At 41.7% G+C, this 21,430-nt stretch overlaps 1 protein-coding gene, 1 non-coding gene and 2 pseudogenes across 2 annotated transcripts in view; 2 read left to right on the top strand and 2 right to left on the bottom strand.

Annotated features, from left to right (window-relative positions):
* Positions 1-540: 540 nt before the first annotated feature.
* On the top strand, positions 541-612 carry trnap-agg (transfer RNA proline (anticodon AGG)). Its single transcript has one exon. It is a non-coding gene; the product is annotated as a tRNA-Pro (tRNA).
* A 6,013-nt stretch (positions 613-6,625) lies between these two features.
* Positions 6,626-6,734, bottom strand: LOC138219183 (5S ribosomal RNA; annotated as a pseudogene).
* A 536-nt stretch (positions 6,735-7,270) lies between these two features.
* LOC138218931 (5S ribosomal RNA) lies at positions 7,271-7,389 on the bottom strand (annotated as a pseudogene).
* Positions 7,390-9,434: 2,045 nt separating this feature from the next.
* LOC107076234 (interferon-induced very large GTPase 1-like) overlaps positions 9,435-21,430 on the top strand; it is a gene marked incomplete at its 3' end in the record, with an annotated part of 33,519 nt that continues 21,523 nt past the window's right edge. The window contains exons 1-3 of the mRNA XM_069198220.1: positions 9,435-9,515; positions 9,751-9,838; positions 18,767-18,905. Coding sequence (XP_069054321.1) covers positions 18,827-18,905 — 79 coding nt within the window. The remainder of the gene's footprint in view (positions 9,516-9,750; positions 9,839-18,766; positions 18,906-21,430) is intronic.

Here is a 21,430-nt window from a genome sequence, read left to right as displayed (position 1 = left end):
GATCTCACCTAGCACAAGTCTCTGTGGCTGAAGTGGCCTCTCTGCTTCAGCATCGTGCCCTCACTCAGCCATTAAAAATGTCACTCGGACTTCTGACATGCTGACATGAAATGTCAAGAGAGAGGGGCGGAGTGACGCTTAAGCCAGAGAGAAAATGAAAAGGGGGTGTGGCTGTGAAACGCTTAACAGCTGCACGATGCTCTCCATGCAAGGCGGGACCACAGGCTAAAGGACACCTTTCGGCACATCAAGCTCTAAGCACACACCTGGAGAATGCGGGAATTGATCCTGCTATCTCCCACATGCAAAGCAAGCGCTGTACCATACAAGCCATCCCCCCTCACTGGGACTTATGCCTCGGCGTCACCTAGTGCCGCTTGTTCCCCTCTTACCGGGCACAGTTCACTGCCCTTCGTCTGCAAGGCAGTCGTGTAATTGCGGCTTTCTTGACTTATTGATGAAGGTCTGACTGGACGAGCGAATGGCGCCTCTCCCCCATCCTCAAGCTCGCTGACAGATTGAAATGGAAAGTGCTGCTGTGGCTCGTTGGTTTAGTGGTATGATTCTCGCTTAGGGTGCGAGAGGTCCTGGGTTAAACTCCCGGACGAGCCCTCGTGTGCTCTTTTCCTCCTCTTCCACAAGACTGGGAACTGATATCCACATCACTTCGCAGCGTCTGCTTATGGCAAACGATGGAATGTGACTAATGACTGAACGAGCCTGGTGAATTGCCATCACACGGCACGCGAAACGTGTGCGGCTCGCCTTGCGCTCTCTGCGCCTCGCATAATTGTGGAGCTGTCTGCTCTTCTTTCTGTTGAAGTACACAAGTTACAGGGCGTCCTGCAGCCTATGATGTTCTCACTGAGAGCTTTCAAGATTTGAAGGAAAACTACGAGCTTGATGGCTCAAGTCGAACAAATGTGATTGTTAAGCAATCGATGATCAAAAGCACATCTTCTAACAATTCGTGAGAGTATTATCAGCACTGTTTTCACTCGGATATACTTTTCACTTGCTAAGCTGACAAATTGGACGAGAAAATGCCGGAGACGCACTCAGTGCAGACTGAGGTTGGGAAGGAGGTGTGGCCCTTCAACGCTTGACAACTGAAGGACATTCTCTCCGCAATGGAGGAGCATCTGTCAGAAGTCGCAGAGGCTAAACGAGAGCACCGGGCATGCTAAGCGAGCGCTCTACCATTTGAGCTAATCCCCCTCACTTCATGTGTCTCGGCATCATGGCTTACCGCCTCTGCCCCTCTTACAGGGCACCGCCCACTGCCCTTGGTCTGCAAGGCAGTCCTTTCATGTGCGATGACGACGCTGGGATCTTCGTTGCCTATTGTACGAGCTGAACTTTTGTGCTCTTTCCATCAACTCATCTTGTCATCTTACAGTCTGGGTAATTGGAGACTGCACTGTTCTGCTTCCTAAGGTCATATACGGGTTTTTCGCATGAAGCCGTATTGAACAGTATTTCTCGCATTGTGAACATGTGCACACAGCGGTCCCCCGGGTTCCAGTTAGTGCGTAATTACGCATCGATGAAAAACGAAATTAGCTCACTGAAAGTTTGATGTAGAGAATGTGGAAATTTCCACAAGTTGTGGTCTTTAAAATGCATTTGGTTTGAAGACGTTCTGTGCTTCCATTGTGAAGATATGGACAAAACAATATTTGAGCGTGGTAAAAAAAAGTCATAAAAATGGCAAAGTGAAGGCTGAGACATTCATAATGCATTTTATACACAAAGCAAGTGTTTTTGTAACTCTAAGAGATTTCGCGAAAGCACTATAGGTGTGCCAAAATCGTTTTTGAACTTCAAGCTAACTTTACCCCGGTCTTAGAGAAAGGACTGCCTTTCACTTCTCTGTGTTTTCTTTCACAGCGCTGTGCACTTTTTCATTGCTCTCGCTTTCAGAGCCTCTGCACAGCACACGACTCGACATCAGGAAGCACATTGAAGTGAAAGCAGAAAGCGCTGCGACATGCACTGTGCAGATCCCGCCACACTAAGAGGTGAGTGGGTCTGTTCGATCACAGCGCTAGGCGAATCCCCAAACAGTGTGCGTGGCAACAAAAAAAGGTGCTCTGTTTTGAACTGGGGACATTCCACATGTGAGGCTAACGTGATAACCACTACACTCTGGAAACGGTGGGAAATTGTGCCCAGTGGCCCAGTGCTGAGCTACGCCAATGCTATTCAGGGGCTATTCAGGGGCCAATGCTATTCGATGTGAATTGAATGCTATTCAACTCGCCAATGCTATTCAGGGGTGGAAAAGGGTGGAGCCGTGTGTGTCTTTTGTTCAAAGACACCCCCATCTCAGAGCCGGAAGTACAGGCCTTCCTCCCGCAGGTCCACAAAGATGTTATTTTTTAAGAAGATCCTGCGAAAGTCGGCCATCCGCCTCTCAGCCCTGCAGTAGGCCAGGCTGAGAGAGAAGCAGTCCTTCACCCTGGCAATGCACAGCCTGACAAGGTCTGGCTTCAGGCCATGGTACATCATGAGGTTCCTCCTCTCCCAGACAGCTGTCCTCGTTAGGCTGAGGAGGAGGTTCACTAAAATGGCGTTAACCCCCCTCTCAGACCCGCGGTACCCAAAGAGGAACAGCTCTTTCCAGGGCACCCCGTCAAGAACAGCTCCTCGAACAGAGCGAAACAGGCCATCCAGCAGATCCGTCAAGTACGCCCTGGCTCGAGCTGGGGGAAGATCTTACCCCAGAACACCTCTGAGACCGGCACTCTGAAGCGTTTCGCCACCATCAGCCTGTAGAACATGCTGGTGGTGAACCCCAGGAGGTCCACCCCACGGTCCCCCCACTTCACCCTCAGCTCCGGCCAGGCCCCGTCTTGTAGATGGAGCTTCTCCAGCCAACTGTCCGGGAGACCGAGTTTGAGCTGCTCGTAATCCTGACGGATCTTACTGACAGGCAGCTCGTCGTCGACCTCTCGCACAGCGTTGACAATAGCCTGGGTGGGCAGAAATCCGTCCTTTACTTCATAAAGAAGATCCTTGACCTTGGATATGCCAGCCTCGTAGAGCTGCCTGTTCCATCGAGACACCAGCAGGGGGTCGAGGAACAGAGGCTGTTCCAGAATCTGGGCCCGGGTCTCCGGCATGTAGGAGACATGCTGGGACATGAACTACCCCCTCGCCAGCAGGACCTCCCTGTAAAAGGAGGGCAGATGTTTTATCAACCCCGGAGTCAGCCTCACCAGGAGAGTCTCCTGCCCCAAGCCCCCGCAAGTCTCGAGGTAGCTTCCCATACCAATCTTCCAAATGCTGACATTATCCAGGTCAAGGAACTTCTTCACTACTTTCAGCCTAAAGCTTTTCAGCTTCAGGCCTACATCACACAGCTTCAGCCCACCCCTGGAGATTTCCCCAATGAGGGTGTCATGAGTGACCCGCGGAGGCTTCCCCTCCCACACGAATCCCACCACCAGTTGCCTAATCTCATTCTCTACCCGTTCAGGAAGAGGCATCACAGACAGTGGGTACCACAAGAGGGACAGGCACAGTGTGTTAACGAGCAGGACCCTTCCCTTTAGGGTCAGGGACCTGTGTCTCCACCGATTTAATTGGCCCTCATCTTAATGAGCTTCTCCTTCCACAGGAGAAGCCCAGTGGCCTGCTCATCAGCGTTAATGTAGACGCCAAGGACCTTCAGGTGACCCGTCTCAACCCTGAAAGGGTAGCCGAAGAGCGGGGCAAGGTCTGCCCTCCCCACCGGCATGACCTCAGACTTCTCCAAGTTTACCTTGGCGCCCGAGGCAGCGCAGTAGGCCTGCACCACCTCTAAAATGGCCGAGATCTCCGCCAACGTCAGTCTGGTGTCGTCAGCATATTGGTAGATCAACGAGGTGGCGGTGCCCCCAGGCAAGGTCACTGGAAAGAAGCTCGTGAGGGAACCATTAACCTAGACACAGCTCACGATCCCCTTGTCCCCTTGACCCTCACACCTGAACAGTGCTGGCTGTGATGAATTAAACCAGTTTTACAGGTTTCAATCACAGACCATGTGACATGGGACTCAGTAAACTAACAGCGCCACCGGATTTGATAATACCTAACCAAAATCCGCAATATGGAAACAGAACCTGTGTGATTGTTGATAGATGATGTACTTGTAACATTTTTTCAAGACGAACTACAACATTTAAAAAATGATTTGTATGTACTTGATATCTCTAATCAATCCACGGGTTTCAGCACAAAACGAAAGTAAAACGCATACCGTTTCGCGCTTCTTATTAGTTGCTCAAAAGTAATTTGACCGTATGAAATGCATAATATAAACCTAGAAACATAAACGTGAGCAGTACTTAAGCACTGTAGTATCGGTGTTAAGACATACCTCTCAAAAACTGTAAATCAAGTTAAAAATATCTCAAGACCGATTCTGGTCGTAATGAAACCATGCAAGGGAGTTTTTATGTCCGTTGCAGTTCTTTTGCAACATGAATATAATTATATCGTTATTAATTTCTTGAGATACGCGATTCCATATTATATTCCCTTTTAATCAAATTCTAAAAGTATGCTTGTTGACTCCGGTATCACGTTAGTTAAAGACTTCGAAGCTTACAATGTTTAGGGAGAAATGGAATACTGGTGTGTATTTTTTTCTTTAAAGTACCGAGACCAGCCATATACTGTATGTTTATGTTAAGATTTCCCTTCAGTGGTAAAATTAGATATGAATATCCAATACTTAAACGGGCACAGTTAAGACATTAAATATACATATACATATTGTATACAGTACAGTTTGCATACGGTAATATGTTTATGTTACGCGATTAAAAAATAAATAAATAAAACTGGAAGGTCCAGCACCAGCTGGATTCGAACACACAAACTGCTAGTTGGTAGTCACGCACCTAGACCAGTAGGCTACAAGACAGCTCGCATGAACAGGCAGGCGAAACAGCCCTACACAGCTCTGCCGCAGTACACGGATATAATCATACCGTTATTAAATTCTTGAGATACGCGATTCCATATTATATTCCCTTTTAATCAAATTCTAAAAGTATGCTTGTTGACTCCGGTATCACGTTAGTTAAAGACTTCGAAGCTTACAATGTTTAGGGAGAAATGGAATACTGGTGTGTATTTTTTTCTTTTCATGATAGGTGTCGCATTTTAAATCATTTTCGTAGTTAGAAAATATGAAACGCCCTGTTAAAAGCAAGGAAGTTTTTATGCCCGTTGAAGTAAAACAAAATGCCTGACAAAGTATGGCTTGGACAGATTCCAAGTGCTTGTACAAATGTGCTAAAGAAATTATACTTTGAGTATACAGCTTGTCCAAAGTCATCCATTATTAATACTATTAGTAATATCTTCAGTAAAGGCTTTGATGCATAAATATTTCTGATAAAGGTAGGTTGTGTACTTTTGTCCAACTGAGCAATCTTGCTTTCATAAAATATACCAACATTTTAATGACTGATGATTAACATGCTGTAATACACAGTTCAAAATTAAAGGCTCAAATGCTGTACATGAGAGGTTAAGCTCCCCCTGGCGGTTTTACAAGGCGACGCCGGATAGTTAGTCACGTGACACACGTGAACTGCGTGATACCGCGTGATACCGCGACACGCCCACCGGGGTATGCCGCAAAATACCTCACCCATTTTGAATGGCTGCATCTGTACATGCTCGGGAAAGCGAATCCGAACAAACCTCATGCCATCAGCAATGGTGGTCCTAGGGTAGTGGCCCATCCTGATGTCCGAAATCACTCTCACCCCCCAGCTACTCAGCTTCTCCTTGATAGTCTCGTTTGAGATATATGCCGGGAAATGGAGGAAGGACACCACTACCTCCTTCCGCTCCAGCCAGCGTCAGTAGCAGGGTGTGCCCTGCACATCCAGCCCCACAGCCACCGCGTCTGCATGTTCCTTTGAGTCCAGAGTCAGTTCAAACTCTTTTGGCGTCCGGGGGTGGCAGGCAAAAAGAGAGCCCTCCCCACAGACGCCGTGCACAGCTGCGATAATAGCACCCGCAGACGGTTTCTCCACGCCGCTCACATCCACCACAACAGTATGCGCCCTTGCAAAAAGCCGCCGGGGGGGTCGGTCCGAATTCCTCATCCTTCTCTTTCCTACACCACTCTCCTCCTCCACTACAATAACATTCTCTGCCTCCATGTTTTTTCCTTCCATTAAAACACAAACAGGACTCAGAAAGCAACAAAAAAGCAACAAAAAAACCCCAAAAGTCTCTCCCCTCCCCAAACAGAGCTAGGCTGAAGGGGAGGGCTTCAAAAATCAACCATAAACACCAAAAAAACACAAAAAACAAAGTCTAACTTAAGACAAACAAATCCTCTGTTCCTCTTCTTCTTCTCCTTCTTATAGAGAGAACAGCTCCGTCACCTCTTTTACGACGCTGCTTTTTTGAGAGCTGCTGCTGTGCTTTGACATCTGAGCTCTGTGGAAAACGATCTCAATACAATTCTGAAAAACGCGACTCCCCGAACGCCAGCCGAACAAGTCTCCACAGCGGAAGCGCTGTGTCTCTTTTCAGCTGGCGATAAACCTTTCCTCGATCCTTTGCGGACTTGTAAAACTGTTCATGATCAGTTTTACAAGCTCCTGCGCTTAAAAGCTTACAGCACCTGGTATTCCCAGGCAGTCTCCCATCCAAGTACTAACCAGGCCCATCTCTGTTTATCTTCCGAGATCAGGCGTGCTCAAGGGGGTGTGGCCGTAAGCAAGACCAAGGGTCGCTGGCACCCTTCTTATAGAGAGGACAGCTCCATCACCTCTTTTACGACGCTGCTTTTTTCCCTTGCGTTTTTCTCTTCTTCCCACGTTCTCTCTCTTCACTGCCTTCGTCCCCGCTCTATTTCACTTCAACCTTTCACTCTTGCTTCCTTCCAATGAGGACGGAGCTGCGGGAGAAAGGGCGCTATAGAGGATCGCTGTGGAGAGCTGCTGCGGTGCTTTGACATCTGAGCTCTGTGGAAAACGATCTCAATACAATTCTGAAAAACGCGACTCCCCGAACGCCAGCCGAACAAGTCTCCACAGCCGAAGCGCTGTGTCTCTTTTCAGCTGGCGATAAACCTTTCCTCGATCCTTTGCGGACTTGTAAAACTGTTCATGATCAGAATAAAAAACGCTCACGGTAATACACAAGCACCCGTGTCTCGCCAAAGCTGACAAATAAACAGACGGAAAAGCCGCACTGCACGTGTGAACAGGGGAATGAGCGAGCGAGCGGGGATAGGGCACCTCCTGTGCTTTAAAGCTTACAGCACCTGGTATTCCCAGGAAGTCCCCCATCCAAGTACTAACCAGGCCCAACCCTGCTTAGCATCTGAGATCAAACAAGATCAGGCATGCTCAAGTGGGTGTGGCCATAAGTGAGTGCAGGGTTCAATGGCACCTTTCTTATAGAGAGGACAGCTCCGTCACCTCTTTTACGACGCTTCTTTTTTCGCCTTGCGTTTTTCTCTTCTTCCCACGTTCTCTCTCTTCACTGCCTTCGTCCCCGCTCTATTTCACTTCAGTCTTTCACTTGTAGCGGCAATGCTTGTTAATAAGACAGAATTACGTGTTGCTGTGCTTTTCCAAATGAGGCCCCATCTCTCTGTTCATCTCTGTGGTGCAGCCACAGAGAAACTATTCATGCAGGCTGATTTAAAGATGTTTTCTTTTGTTAAGGGACAGCTCCCAAATGGGGATGCACTTAGCTAAGATCAATCATGATCAATGGTCATCCATTGGCGCCTATCTGTCTAGGGTGTGTCAGGAGTAAGTGACTCATATCTCACCTTGATCAACCAATCGGGGACTGGTAGGGCCGAGTAACCCACGTGGGACACTGATGCCCATGGAACTTTCAGCCAATGAACGAGCTGAAGTTCCTCCAGGTAAAAACAGGCAACACAGAGGGCCTGAGAGACTATTTCGTGGACTTTTCTAAAGGGAATTCAAAGGAGAATTCCAGGGCAGGACGGCCCAGGAGCAAAAGGCTCCCAAGGGCAGGACATTCTCGCAGCACGCCTCCTGACCATCCTGAGACTCAGCCCGGACAACCACGGAACGGCCAGTGTGTCTGAGTGCCAGAACTTTCCTCTGTTCTAGGAGTCTAGAGCGGAGGTTGCCAGAGAGTAACCAGAGGATCCACCCGAGGTTAGCATCAGCAGCATGCCTGATGAACAGGTCGGAACTGTGGACAGCTGAATCACTATTCAGAACTAGCGCTTCATCAGGAACGAACCGGTCCTCTTTCTGACCTGCTGGGACCCACAGTCATCTTTTCTCCTGAGCATAACTTTGCTAGTTAAAGCCAACACTAACTAGCCAGTCTTCAGAGAGCATCAGCAGCGCACCGTCGCAAGCCGCACAGCACAGCCTGGCACTTAGCCAGACAGTGCGGATTGGACAGCAACAAGCCTGCAATTGTTTCTTTGTGCCCGCAGGAGATCTGAATCCCCAGAGATTGGATGAGTATTCAACTTCAATGCATTACTGCTCGAGAATTCAATTGTTATCCCAACCAGTTGATATCACTTTAATTCCTAAGAGTTATGTACTTGTTTTGAGTATCCAATGTAGAAGTTATAACCAAGTGCATTTACAAAACGGTCTAAATGAATGATATACTGAATGAATGTCCTCTTGATAAATGTAACTCTTCGTAACTGACTGAATATATACCTTTTGTATTCTGATAACCCTCTCGATAAGATCTGTTTGGTTTATATGCATATTCTATGTATTAATAAATGTATCCTCGTGTATTAGTACCTGTGTGTGTGCGTTGTTTGAGTTATATCGCATGGTTGGATTCTAAGGCCATTAAAGAATCAATTATGTGATTTACTGCTACAATTAATAATTGTCCCAGTAAATGTCCAAACCCTACAGAACTGGTGCCTCGTGAGAGCACACTTCCGGCGTCACTCAACAGGGACCCAGCCTGGTCAGCTAAACAGAGATCTTCCTTCAGCCCGGCGGCCGTGGCCCTGCTATTACAGGGAAGGGCGGTGATGTCACCGCTCTGGTAAACCGGCTCTTACACACTCATTGGTGGCCGTATGCGTTACACTATACAGCAATGCAATGTATCTACGCGAAAGAGGAAGTAAATACAATTACATGTAACTTTGTGCTTATATATAAATGCAATCACTTAATTTAAGTTGAGCCTTTAAATAATAAAAACAGGGTTATACGAGAAATTTCAACCAACCATGGCAGCGTTTTGCTTTAAACCAAGTTTATTTTTCTCCAGAATTTATCGGGATGAAAAGCTGAAAGTGAGAAATCCAGTTATTTATACCCTGTTGTCTTCATAATGAAACTCGAAAGTGAAAGAAAAGTGTGACTATTTATACCCTGTTGTCTTCATAATGAAACTCGAAAGTGAAAGAAAAGTGTGACTAAAAACTCGAGAGGGATCATCTCTTCTGCCACATCCCCAGATCAGCACCACAGAGGAGGAGCGGTTCAATTTCAGACACAGCACAGCTCTCGGACAAGCAGGTATCATGACAAGCAGATTGCTTTAATGGCATTTTTAGATATTCCCGCTTAAAATACTTCTGAATTTACAGTCTAGGACAAATGCCACTGGGAACTGCTCTAATTCTGACTCGATGCGCAGTAGCTGTACTAACCTCTAACAGTGGCGCACAATACAAAGCGCTGAATACAATACAGCTGGTGAAGGCATTAACCTGATTCAGACTGACGACCCTGTTCTCTTGAATCGCCACAGGTCCGGCAGTGACGAGCACTTCGAAACCGGGCGACGGAGTTTTTCGATGGAGTATCAAGGCGCTGTGGCGGTGTGATATCGATCTACAGTAAGAGAGGAGCGAGTGGAGATCTGTAAACATCAGAGCGGCTAAGCTAAAATTGTGCTCCTGCCCCCGATCACATGAGCTCAGTTACGCTAAAATGAGAAGTGAAAGCAAAACAAAAAATTAGCTGAAAATACACGTTTTTATGCTCAAAAGTAGCCGTTTCACTGCGAAAAGCGGGGTCTTTTCGACAGGGGCAGATTAACGAACAGGCTAGTTTAGGGGCCCTGGCTTGAGCAGGGGTATTTTTTAAACGGACCTGTGGGTCCCCATTGGTCCATAAAACCGATAAAAACATTGAATAATTTGTGAACCAATAATTGGTTAGATTCAATGGGTTCGCAGTTCAAATTTATTTTGGCGGATTCATCGGGTGATCTCTGGTGCAAGTTTACGGTAGCTAGCCTCAAAATGTGCAATAGAAAATATGATAGTGCGGACAAAAGTAATCTGCAATGATGATAAGAGGAAGTCTAAACTGCTTTACATGTTTGTTTTGAAATGAATTAATATGAAACAAATTACTAAAACGGAAATTATTTTCCTCGCAAGTTTTCTACATTTATTCTTCTAACAAACTGGTTAATGGGTCTAATCTCAGGGCTGCAGGGGTGCCTCAAGGCTACTGCTGTGCTTTAGTGTTACCAGGGTTCAACGCTCTCCTCTTTTGTTTTACTGTTCCTCATTTCTTTTCAACACTTCATGTTAATTAATTCTTATTGTTTCTTAATTGACTGGTACCCAGATAAATGTTGAGATGTAGATGCTGTACTAATGAGGTTAAATATTTCAACTAGAGCACCTCGCTTGGGAAAGAAGAAGCAAGAAATGCTTGAGGTTCTTCATGTTTTCTGCTGAAGAAAAAGATCTGGCTGCACTTCATATAAGGCAAGCAACCAAGAAAAGTTATTGTTAATAACCTCTTAAGAAAAACAAACGGAATACAGCTACATTATGAGTTAAATTAAACAAAAGTGAAGTGACATATGAATCACGGCACCCAGGAACTTCTTGACTGGCTGAAGACAACCATTTTTTACATTGTAGCTACCCAACAAATTAAGTAGAAAACTATGAAAGATTTTGTATATTGGAAAATCACTAATTGTCTTGGCTAGAGATTAACGTGTGAGAAGTAAGTTACTCTTTCAAACATGAGAGTTGTTTGAACATGCATTTCAGCTTTATAAAAGCGCTCTGTCAAAAATGAGATTTTTGATCAGCATGACATTAGTACTTCGACTGTGGTAGTTTTTCAGTTGGCATTGTAAAGACTAGTACTGAATAATACTATAACAGTGAGTTAAAGAATGTAACTTTTCCACTCGGTTTTAATACTTTTAAAGCAACTCATGCAGTAATGTTCTTACAGTTATTGCAAAAGCAGTATTGGCACAGGCCTCTACTGAATAAATTTATAATATTGATAGACTCGTGGGCTGCCTGACTTTGATAATGACAAGCAGGGCCATACAGTAGCATGGTCTATTACAAAAAGAGCCATAGAGGTAGGAAAAGGGATTGCGTGACATTATAAGTGTTTCAAGAGAGGAAATTATGTCTTTGGTGATTGCGAATTAATGATTGAACCTGGCTGTCAACACCTCTCCTAGACTTTCATTAAAAACTCCAGTAGTTAAGCAAGAGTTTGCAGAGAAATGGTGGCAAATATATCAATATTAAAGTAATATCAAATATCAAAGTAAAATCTTAAAACAATCTGTTTATACCCATTTAGTATAACATTAATCAGTTGTCAATCTGTCGTGCATATATACTCAACATTCAGATTCAACATTCAACTGTTAGATTTATTAAATAGGAATAAAAAATGTGTGTGAGCACTGAATTATTCACATCCAGCAACTGTGGAGTAGTAATTCCTGTGCAAGAGGAGACAGTTGCTCGTTGAAGCGATGCCCAGTCTGTGCTCTGCTGGGCATGATGCCAATCCAATCTTGGCACATTAGGGAGAAAGATCTTGCTGTAGGCTAGACCTTGGGCAGAATTCTGTTGTTATAAACTGTGCCCTAAACTGGTGCTTCACGCTTCAATTCTTAGGAAACAGTGCTGGCATTATTGTCCATCAGCCTGGTTTTGGTCAAGCGTGAGGTGAGTGAGTTAAAAGAAATACACCATGCTTTCTCTCTGAGGAAAATACGGTTGGTGATTGATCATGATCTCACAGGGTAGAGTGGATTTTCATGCTCTCTACGTCCCTAAGTTGACTATTTGTCTTTTTGATGATTGGCTGTGATCTGTGAGTATAAGACCATCATCCAGTTGTACCTATGGCTCTCTGCTAGACATCCAGGCACAGAGAGTAGACATAATTGGATGGAGTGTTAACACTGTTTGTAGATTTTCATCTTCCGGGAGGATTTCCATTATTTCCAAAGTCCTCAACAAAATATAAATGACTGCAGCCTGGGTTGGATGTGAGAGCTGCTGGTAAAGCTATCCCAGGCTGTTGTCTTTCTCTAGGGTCTTCCTACAGATTGTAAAGTGCTACTTCTTCATCTTGTATGTCCAATACAAGACTGCCAGGCAAGACAATGCACCTTATTTCTTTTGTGTTGATCTTCCAGCTTTATGGATCTTGCCTTCAAAATGTACCATCTGTCACATGAAACCCTGTTCTTTAGTGCAGACACAAAGGATCTGCCACAAATAGATACTTAAGAAGTAGAATTTAAGTCAATCTTATGTTAAACTGTACAACACACACTAATAGAGCCTTACAGTGGCTATTGCAAATTTTCACCCTCATTTGACATTTTCACATTTAACTGTGTTCAAATATAGAATTACAGTGTATTTATTTGTTTTTTTTTTTGCAATTGATCAATATAAAACAATCTATAATGTCAAAGTGAAAACAAAATTCCACAGATCTTCCTTCATTAATTGTAAATATAAAACAGATTATAAGTGACTGATTGTATAAGTATTCATGCCCTTTACTTAGACACACCTAAATAGGGTCTAGTGCAACCAAATATCTTTAGAAGTCAATTTTTTGACTGGAGACCACAAATAGTGTTTCACATGAGCTCAGGATAAGTATAAATAACTGGAAGATCCCACAGCTGATTAGTACAAATACATCACGAACACAAACTTTCAAAGTAAATCTGGGATAGGGTTGTTGAAAAGCACCAATCACAGGAAGGGTATAAGAACATTTTCAAAGCATTACATATCTCCAAAGTCCATTATATATATATATCCTAAATATACAGTATATATGCATATCTCCTTTCTTTGGCAGTTCTGCAGTTTCACAGAGGAAGAGGAAATGCCCAAATTATGGCTTTGTGAAGGAGTTGGAAGGGATTTTTTAACAGGGATTGCAGGAGCTAAAGTCAAGCTAGTGCATGTCTGGAAAGCGTGGCATCATTTGGCATTGACTGTGTAGGAGAAGCTGGGAGAGAGTCATCGCTTGCAGGAGAAAGCGAAGGAATGAAGGAAAATATGAGGCAAAAAAATAGTAGTTTTGACATGATATGCTAATAGCTCTAGTTGAGCTCAAAACGTTAGACATCAGCATCTGACAGCATTTATTGTTATTCATCTGTTTTAGCTGGGGATGTGATAATAGTTTTATTATAATATTTATAGTTAAATTAAAAATAAAAATTAAGTGTGACTAAATAAAGTGCTTGAATTCAAGCATCAAACCATTTTTTCCCCAGATTATTTTATGTCCAGATCAACAATATTTTGAATATTTATCTAAAAATTTTTAATTTAATTTCAGACTTCTTTTATTAAGTGAATTGTGACTAATAAAAGGACTCACTTTCTCGCTTGACTTGTTAGACAACAGTTTAAATCTTGACTATTAAAGGACTACAAAGATCAGAGTTAATAACTTCAGAGCTAACATACATTGACTATAACATGTTAAGGTCTATCTCATACAGATCCAACCATTCAAAATGAGTGAGGTACGCTCAGTTAAAATGCAGTGGACGTAGCGCATTATACCGCATCATACTGCATGTTTTTTAAATAGGATATTAGTATCCAGAAGCACCTTGTAAAACCGCCAGGTGAAGCTAATTAAGCTAAACGTCTCATTTGAGCTGCCGCCAGAAAACACCGAGTTTCAAAACCCAGTCACTGCTGAGGGACAATCTTTTTCCAATTAAGAATTTAAGTTGTATACTCTATAGACTTTAAATAATTTTGTTAATCATTAAACATTAAAAAGTCGGTATATTTCATAAAAGCAAGATTGCTCAGCTGGACACAAAAGAACACAAAAGTACACAACCTTCCAAATTCATCATAAATAATTTAATTATTCATAAATATTTTACAGATCAAAGTCTTTAACTTGGTAACTTACAGTGGGTTCTGGTTTTAACATGCTTGTACTAACATTATTAAGCTTATATTCTGTACTTCATAAAAAGTTATAACGTTTTATCCTTTTCTAAGAATAGTTATTGTACAAAGTTATTGTAAAAAGATAAATGTTGTAGTGATTTAACATCAATTGATAGTTATTAATATGGGATCGTGTAACTAAGCAACTACAGTATCACAAATGGTTGTCGTGGAAACATTTTGACATTTGTTTCTTTTTTTAAAAAAAACGTATATTGTCCTTATAGTGGTAATGCGCACTGTAATGTAGCGAGCTGTACTCAGGCGGTTCAAAGCAAGATCAGAGCTTTTGATTCGTTTCTCATAGAGCCTAATGCATTAAAATAGTCCACTATTATAGTTAATTGTGAACATGATGTGTCTTTTCAGGTTTAAATCCAAATTGAGAAAATCTATATTTTTTCTTAATCCAAATGTCAGCAGCCAGTACTCGGTCAACAATTTAACTTAGAAATTAAAAAAAGTTTGAACTATACTTCATACTGTAGTATAACGCTTGGAATTGAACCTGGTCCGTCGGCATCATTGAATTATTATATGTGATGGTTTTGTGTTTAAGGATTTCTTCTTGGAAATCTTTAAATTGAACTAGGGAGGAGGGGAGGATTATTTTTTACAATTGCCAGTAATCGGGGAAAAGCTTATCAACACGATGGGCAAACTATTGTTTTTAATTTTAAAAAACAAAATAAAAAATACAATGATATGTTCCTGCCTAACATTGGATGACTTTAAAAGCTGTAAAAAACTGGTTTAGATAGTTAAAAACCACTTTTATGATCAACAAACAGGTGATATTTCTTCCTCGTGATCAATCTATAATCTTTGTATACGCTGTAAGATTTTTCGTTTTTAATTAAACATTTAAAATGCTTGAATTTCATCAAAGGTGTACTGATTTGATGTTTGTTTTTTTTAAGATTATTGTCCTTATAGTGGTGATAGTTAATGGACTGTCATCTAGTGCGCTGCACCCAGGTGGTTTTAAGCCCGATCAGAGAATTACTTTGTTTCTTACAAAGCTGAATATATAAAAAAAGTTCACTATTATAGCTTGATGTTGACTATGATGTGAGTGTGTGTATCTGGTTGTGATGGTTTCGTGATTAAGGATTTCTTCACGCAATTCTTTAAGTAAAAGGAGGGACAAATGTTATATTTACACATTTTGTATCGCCTCTTCTTATATTTGTAAAAACATTACAATTTATATACAGAATATATTATTAATATTCTAATGAATTTGGATTTTTGGGCTTGTTGTCTCGCTGCTCCTGTCCCGGTTCATCCTTCACCACATGGGCTCAAACCCGGGTCTCCTGCAACGCTCAACAAAGGTTTTGCCGGCTGAGCTGCAGAAGACCTTCTTCTGCCTATGCAGCCAACATCCCTGTTTTGCGCAAGGGAGTAGAGGGCTGTACTGTCACAGCGCAGGAACCAGCTTGTACCATCTGTATGCTGGCTGTTACAATATTGATTACAATATCAATAATGACAATGTGCACAAGACCGTGGATCGCCGCCTGCCAGACCAAATTCTGGGCTTACTGCCAACCACCCATTACATACACTGGTGTCTTCCCCGGGCCAGAGGTATACTGAAACTCACGTTTACTCTATCATCTCGGGCGATCCTCGCAGGGAGCAGAGACTTCCCAACCGGTCAGACAAGAGAGATGGGACTTTTAATAAAAGAGGAGTCCTTACCTCTTAGTAATGTGCATCGCTGACCGTCTCTCCTGCCGATAGGAAGTTTTGCACCTTCTGGAGTATCCTGCCAACTATTCCGAAATTGTTGTCACAGAAAGAATAAGTTCTGGATCCCGAGATGAAGTTAAACAGATGAGTTTATTGCATGGAAGGAACAATAAATTCACAGTGTGAATTTTAATACTTATTAACACTAATTATTGATTACCAATAGTTTATGCACCTAACGCCTGACTTTATTTAGATGTATATAAAATATTGAACTGTGACATAACATCAGGAAATACAATCAAAAATAGTCTGTGATATCTGTGTAGATGAAACTTTTCTAAAATTTATTTTAAAACAATAAAAACAAAAAATGTATAATTTTTCCATGTGTAATGAAAGTAATATAAGCCCCTGCTTTGTTTAACGGTGGTTTCAAATATAAAACTATTATGAGAAATGATGACTATAAGGAGAAAGCTATTTTTAATGATAATTACAAGATTTCAAGTAAAAAAAAGATTTATATTCCATTATGAAGTTTTAAAGGCAGACGTGCTCAGTCTCCTTATAGTTCAGGTGGGTAGCTGCGTCAGCATGCGTAGGCTGCAAAGGAACAAGTAATAGGTTTATTCCATGCTGAAAAAAAGAAGAAAGAGAACACAACGTTTCGGCCGTGGAGCCTTCTTCAGGTGTGAGAGAGACAGGGCAGTAGGCAAAGGTAAAGTAGCGGGAGAACAAAGGTTGGGAGGGAGGAGGAGTGAGAGGCGGGAGCAGGGGACAGAAAGAGAGGCCAATCAAGAGGTGTGAAGTCAGAATGGGTGCAGAGAGGTGTGAAATGAAACTTCCAATGAATGGAGAAAATTTAAAAGAACAGTAATCTGTCGTTAAGGGAAGGGAGAATGTGTGATCCTAACTGCAGAATAATTTTAGTTTCGGTGGTCTTTCTGATGTATGAGTTCGGAAAACCGTCTTTGAGAACACAGACGGAGAGATTAGTGTGGTCGTGGCCGTCAGAGGTGAAATGAGAAACAATGGGCTTGGAGAGATCTTTAATCTTCACAGCCCTGACGTGTTCTCTGAAGCGGTCTCCGAGTCTCCTTCCTGTTTCTCCAATGTAGATGACTGGGCATTTACTGCAAGAGATACAGTAAATAAGGTTGCTGGAGGTACAAGATGCTGTCTGGGTGATCCGGAATTGTCCTGAGGGGCCTTGAATGAGTGTGGTTGTGGCTGTGTACTTGCAGGTGATACAGCGAGCTCTGTTGCAAGGGAAAGTGCCTGGTGTGGATGGTTGTTGAGGGCGGTCAAGGGAGCTGTGAACAAGGAGGTTACGCAGATTAGGTGGTCGGCGATATGAGATGATAGGGCGATCAGAAAAGAGGGCCCCAATGGGCCCTCCTTATAGTGCTGCCTCTTCTCTGACTGAGTTCAGTGGGCAATTTTCTCAGCTACCTGCTAATTTGCTTCACACCATGGAAAGACAGGAGAATGTGATTGTACTATATCTGTATGAAATGCATGTTGCATTTATACAATTAAAGTGTTTAAAATGTTCAATTAAAAAGTTAGAAAAAACATACAGCTTGCACAAAGATTCTATACTGATCACATGGAAAATCACCCAATTTTAGTGGATTTCGTGTTTTTAACTAAACCTGTTTTTTATGGGTTTTAAAATCATGCAATGTCTGTTTTAGGCAGACGTTATTATTTCTTATTTTTGATTTTCTTTAAAATTAAAAGAATCAGTTGTCCATCATGCCACACAATGTTATGTTACATTTTTATGTTTTTGAGAGACTTCAAAAGGCTTCAACTGATATATGGAAAGATAGCATAATGCCTTCTCACTTTATAAAGTCACTTGCACCTGGGATCTGCTTTATTCAAACTAAGGTTTCTAAAAATGCAACCAGGTACTAGATATTGTTTAACTAAAAGCTGTGAAATGTTGCAGGCTCTGTGTCATTTGTTCAAGTTATTGACATCTGAAACATCGTGTCTAATAAATATGCATTTTAATAAGCGAAGGTAATGAAAACCGAAGAAAAAAATGACTTTGAGAAAGTCATAATAATAATTTCATACAAGAAGTTTGAAATTATTATTATTAAATTAATACTGGGACTGTCCTTGCTTCATTCCTGTTCACTTATTATACCTCTGACTTCAATTATGCATTTTAATAAGCGAAGGTAATGAAAACCGAAGAAAAAAATGACTTTGAGAAAGTCATAATAATAATTTCATACAAGAAGTTTGAAATTATTATTATTAAATTAATACTGGGACTGTCCTTGCTTCATTCCTGTTCACTTATTATACCTCTGACTTCAAGTTCAACTCTGAGGCATGTCATCTGCAGAATTTTTCGGGTGACTCTGCAATTGTGGGGTGTATTAGAGGGGAGGGACGAGGAATATAGGAGCTTGATTACCAACTTTGTGGTATTTTCAAAACTTATCTAAAAATTTTAAACACTTCTTAAATATTTAAAAGTAAATTATTGATGTGGAGAAACACCAAACTTGTCATTAAACTGTTCTTACAAGTGGGAAAGCAAGATATCATCTGACTTCTAATCAACTGACACTTTTTTTCAAAAGTTTTGTTTGTTTTGTTAATGAAACTCTTAAGTGAAAGTACAAGTACAGTGGCTCTTATAAAGCCCCACAAGGAGGAAAAAGGGGAAGTTTATTCCAGTCTTTGATTTTGAAAACACACAGTATAGACAGTATAGTTCTCAACTAAGCCCAGCTGGAAAACACTAGGAAAGAATATTTCGAACCAACAACACACTTCCCCACTGTAAACTCTTCGTCTTCTCTCCATCAGGTATCACCAGGCCATTTCATTTCATCAGTCCAGCTGACAGAAGGTCGAGCCACCCCAGCCATGGCCTCCTGGGAGCTAGCAGCTCTGCTATTAACAATAGTTATCTCATTAGCGTGGCTGAAGATAATCCTATGGACAGGTAAGAAAGGAATTCACTTAAGATTTTTAAAACGTCCTTTCTTCTCAACTAGAAGTATATACAATTATTTACATAGTGAATAGTGTAAAACCTATGGTCAGAAAAGCACAATGCTTATTGCTGTATCTGGAGATCTGGAAAGTATTGGGACAGTATAATGGGGAGTAACTCCAGGTGATATTGATAGTATCATTGAGAGTATTTCTAGATGATCTGGATAGTATCAGTTATAGAACCACCAGTTGATCTGGACAGTACTTGGACAGTATCACAGGGAGTAACACCAGTTGATCTGGACTGTACTGGGACAGTATTACAGGGGGTAGCACCAGTTTATCTGGACATTACTGGGATATTATCATAGAACATACTAGTCAATCTTATGCAGTATTTAAACAGTATTGTCTATATAAACACTTGATCATGACAGTTGATCATGACAGTACTGGGACAGTATCCCAGAGAGTAACACCAGAAGTTCTGTGCAGGAAGTGGTATACACCAGATACAACAGGTTTTGAGATTTGGTAACATTGCATTTATGTAGAACTTTTCATTATAACCTAAAGATCCATATGCATTTCAAAGGGTCCCACTAACATCCTCCACTTAAACTCAAGCCTACCTGGGAGACACACAGTAGCCATTCTGTACATATAGCCCTACTGTTAAACAGGGTGATGAGAGTTAAAAGAGAGATAAAATACTTCACCAGATGACCCTTTTGTCTCATACAGTGCCCTGGGAGTAACAGACAGCCATACGATCACTGACTAGGATGTAGGTTTTACTTGAATTCAAGCCATCACCCAAGACTGTACTCTTTATACTCTTCAAGATAATGCAAGATGTTTTGGAGGATGTCATTCCAGGCACAAATAGCCTCTGGAGTGCTGGGGGATGCAAGAATTGCGTATTTAAATAAATTAATAACTATATAATTATATTCATATACTGTAGCTCAAATTATCACAGTAGTACACTATCTTTGGATAGTTTGTGGTTTTACTTTTTGTCAATGGAAAAATAAAGTATTTTTGTGTTGCAACACTTAAACTAATGCAGACGGATACAAAGAGTAAGGTAATGCCCAAGGTCACTTATTATTAATTATATTACTAATATTAGTTATATTAGTAATATCTTCCATAAAGACTTTGATGCATAACATATTTCTGCATAATTAAAATATTTATGATCAAGGTGGAAGGTATACTTTTGTCCAACTGAGCAATCTTACTTTTATAAAATGTATTGACTTTTTAATGTTTAATGATTAACATGCTGTAATTGAGTTTTCAATTATTAAAAGTCTAAAGAGTATGCAACCTAAATTCTTAATTGGAAAAAGATTGTCCCTCAACAGTGTTTTCTGGCGACAGCTCAAATAGTGTACATGAGACATTAAGCTTTATTAGCTCCACCTGGCAAACCTGGCGGTTTTACAAGGTCTTACAAGCTGCTTCCAGATACTATTATCATAATCTAATTTCCATATGGTATATTGCGGTATATTGTGCCATGCCCACCACATTTTACCGCAGCATACCTCACTCATTTTGAATGGCTGCATCTGTATACATTTATATTTCTTTCTACCTGGTTTTTACTGCTACGATATCTAAACATTCACCTCCAGCCATTTCATTATTTCCGCCATGACTGTGATTCTGCTGCTGACTACTTTGCTGTTGATCTGAAGACTAACTGTTGAAGACTAACTGAAAAGCTGGCTGGAACTTTCATCTTCTCTGAGATTGACTACTGAAATGCTCTACTCACTGGAGTATCTAAATCCACATGAAAAAACTTCAATATATTCAGAATTTAGCAGCTAGGATCCTGACCATGTCTAGTGCAAGCAATCACATTACTACTATCCTGGAGTCCTTGTACTGGCTTCCTGTCAGGTTAGTACCAGTCTGAGCTACTATTGTCCTACTCCCCACCTCACAACCTTCGCTCTTCTAATTCTGGTCTCCTGTCTGTCCCCCAAGCCTGTCTATGGGTGACAGGGCCTTCTGGTGTGATGCTCCAAAGCTCTGGAATTCTATTCCTAAGGATACCAGAGAGACACCTTCCCTGAGCACAATTAAATCAAGACTTAAACCTTTTTTCAATTGCTTTGCTCTTCCACTGTATTCCAAACCCTTATTGTAATGGTGTAATTCTGTTGTCTCCTCTCATTGTGTATTTTTTTACTGTAGAGTGCTTTATTATTTATGTACACAGTAAGCAAATGTTCTCTTTCACAGAGCACACCATTAGCATTAAGCCTTACTAGCTACTAGCCAGCAGCCACATTGGCAACCCTCTGAAGCTTATCAGGTGTGAGCCTGGTCAGTACCTGGATAATAATAATAATTATTATTATTAATAATAATTGCTTACACTCATATAGCGCTTTTTTGGACACTCCACTCAAAGCGCTTTACAGGTAATGGGGACTCCCCTCTTCCACCACCAATGTGCAGCCCCACCTGGATGATGCGACGGCAGCCATAGTGCGCCAGAACGCTCGGATC

This window comes from Lepisosteus oculatus, chromosome 14 (genome assembly GCF_040954835.1).
Source record: "Lepisosteus oculatus isolate fLepOcu1 chromosome 14, fLepOcu1.hap2, whole genome shotgun sequence".
Lineage (NCBI taxonomy): Eukaryota > Metazoa > Chordata > Actinopteri > Semionotiformes > Lepisosteidae > Lepisosteus > Lepisosteus oculatus.
The sequence above is the reverse complement of the archived record's forward strand: the minus strand, read 5'-3'. Positions and strand labels throughout refer to the sequence as shown.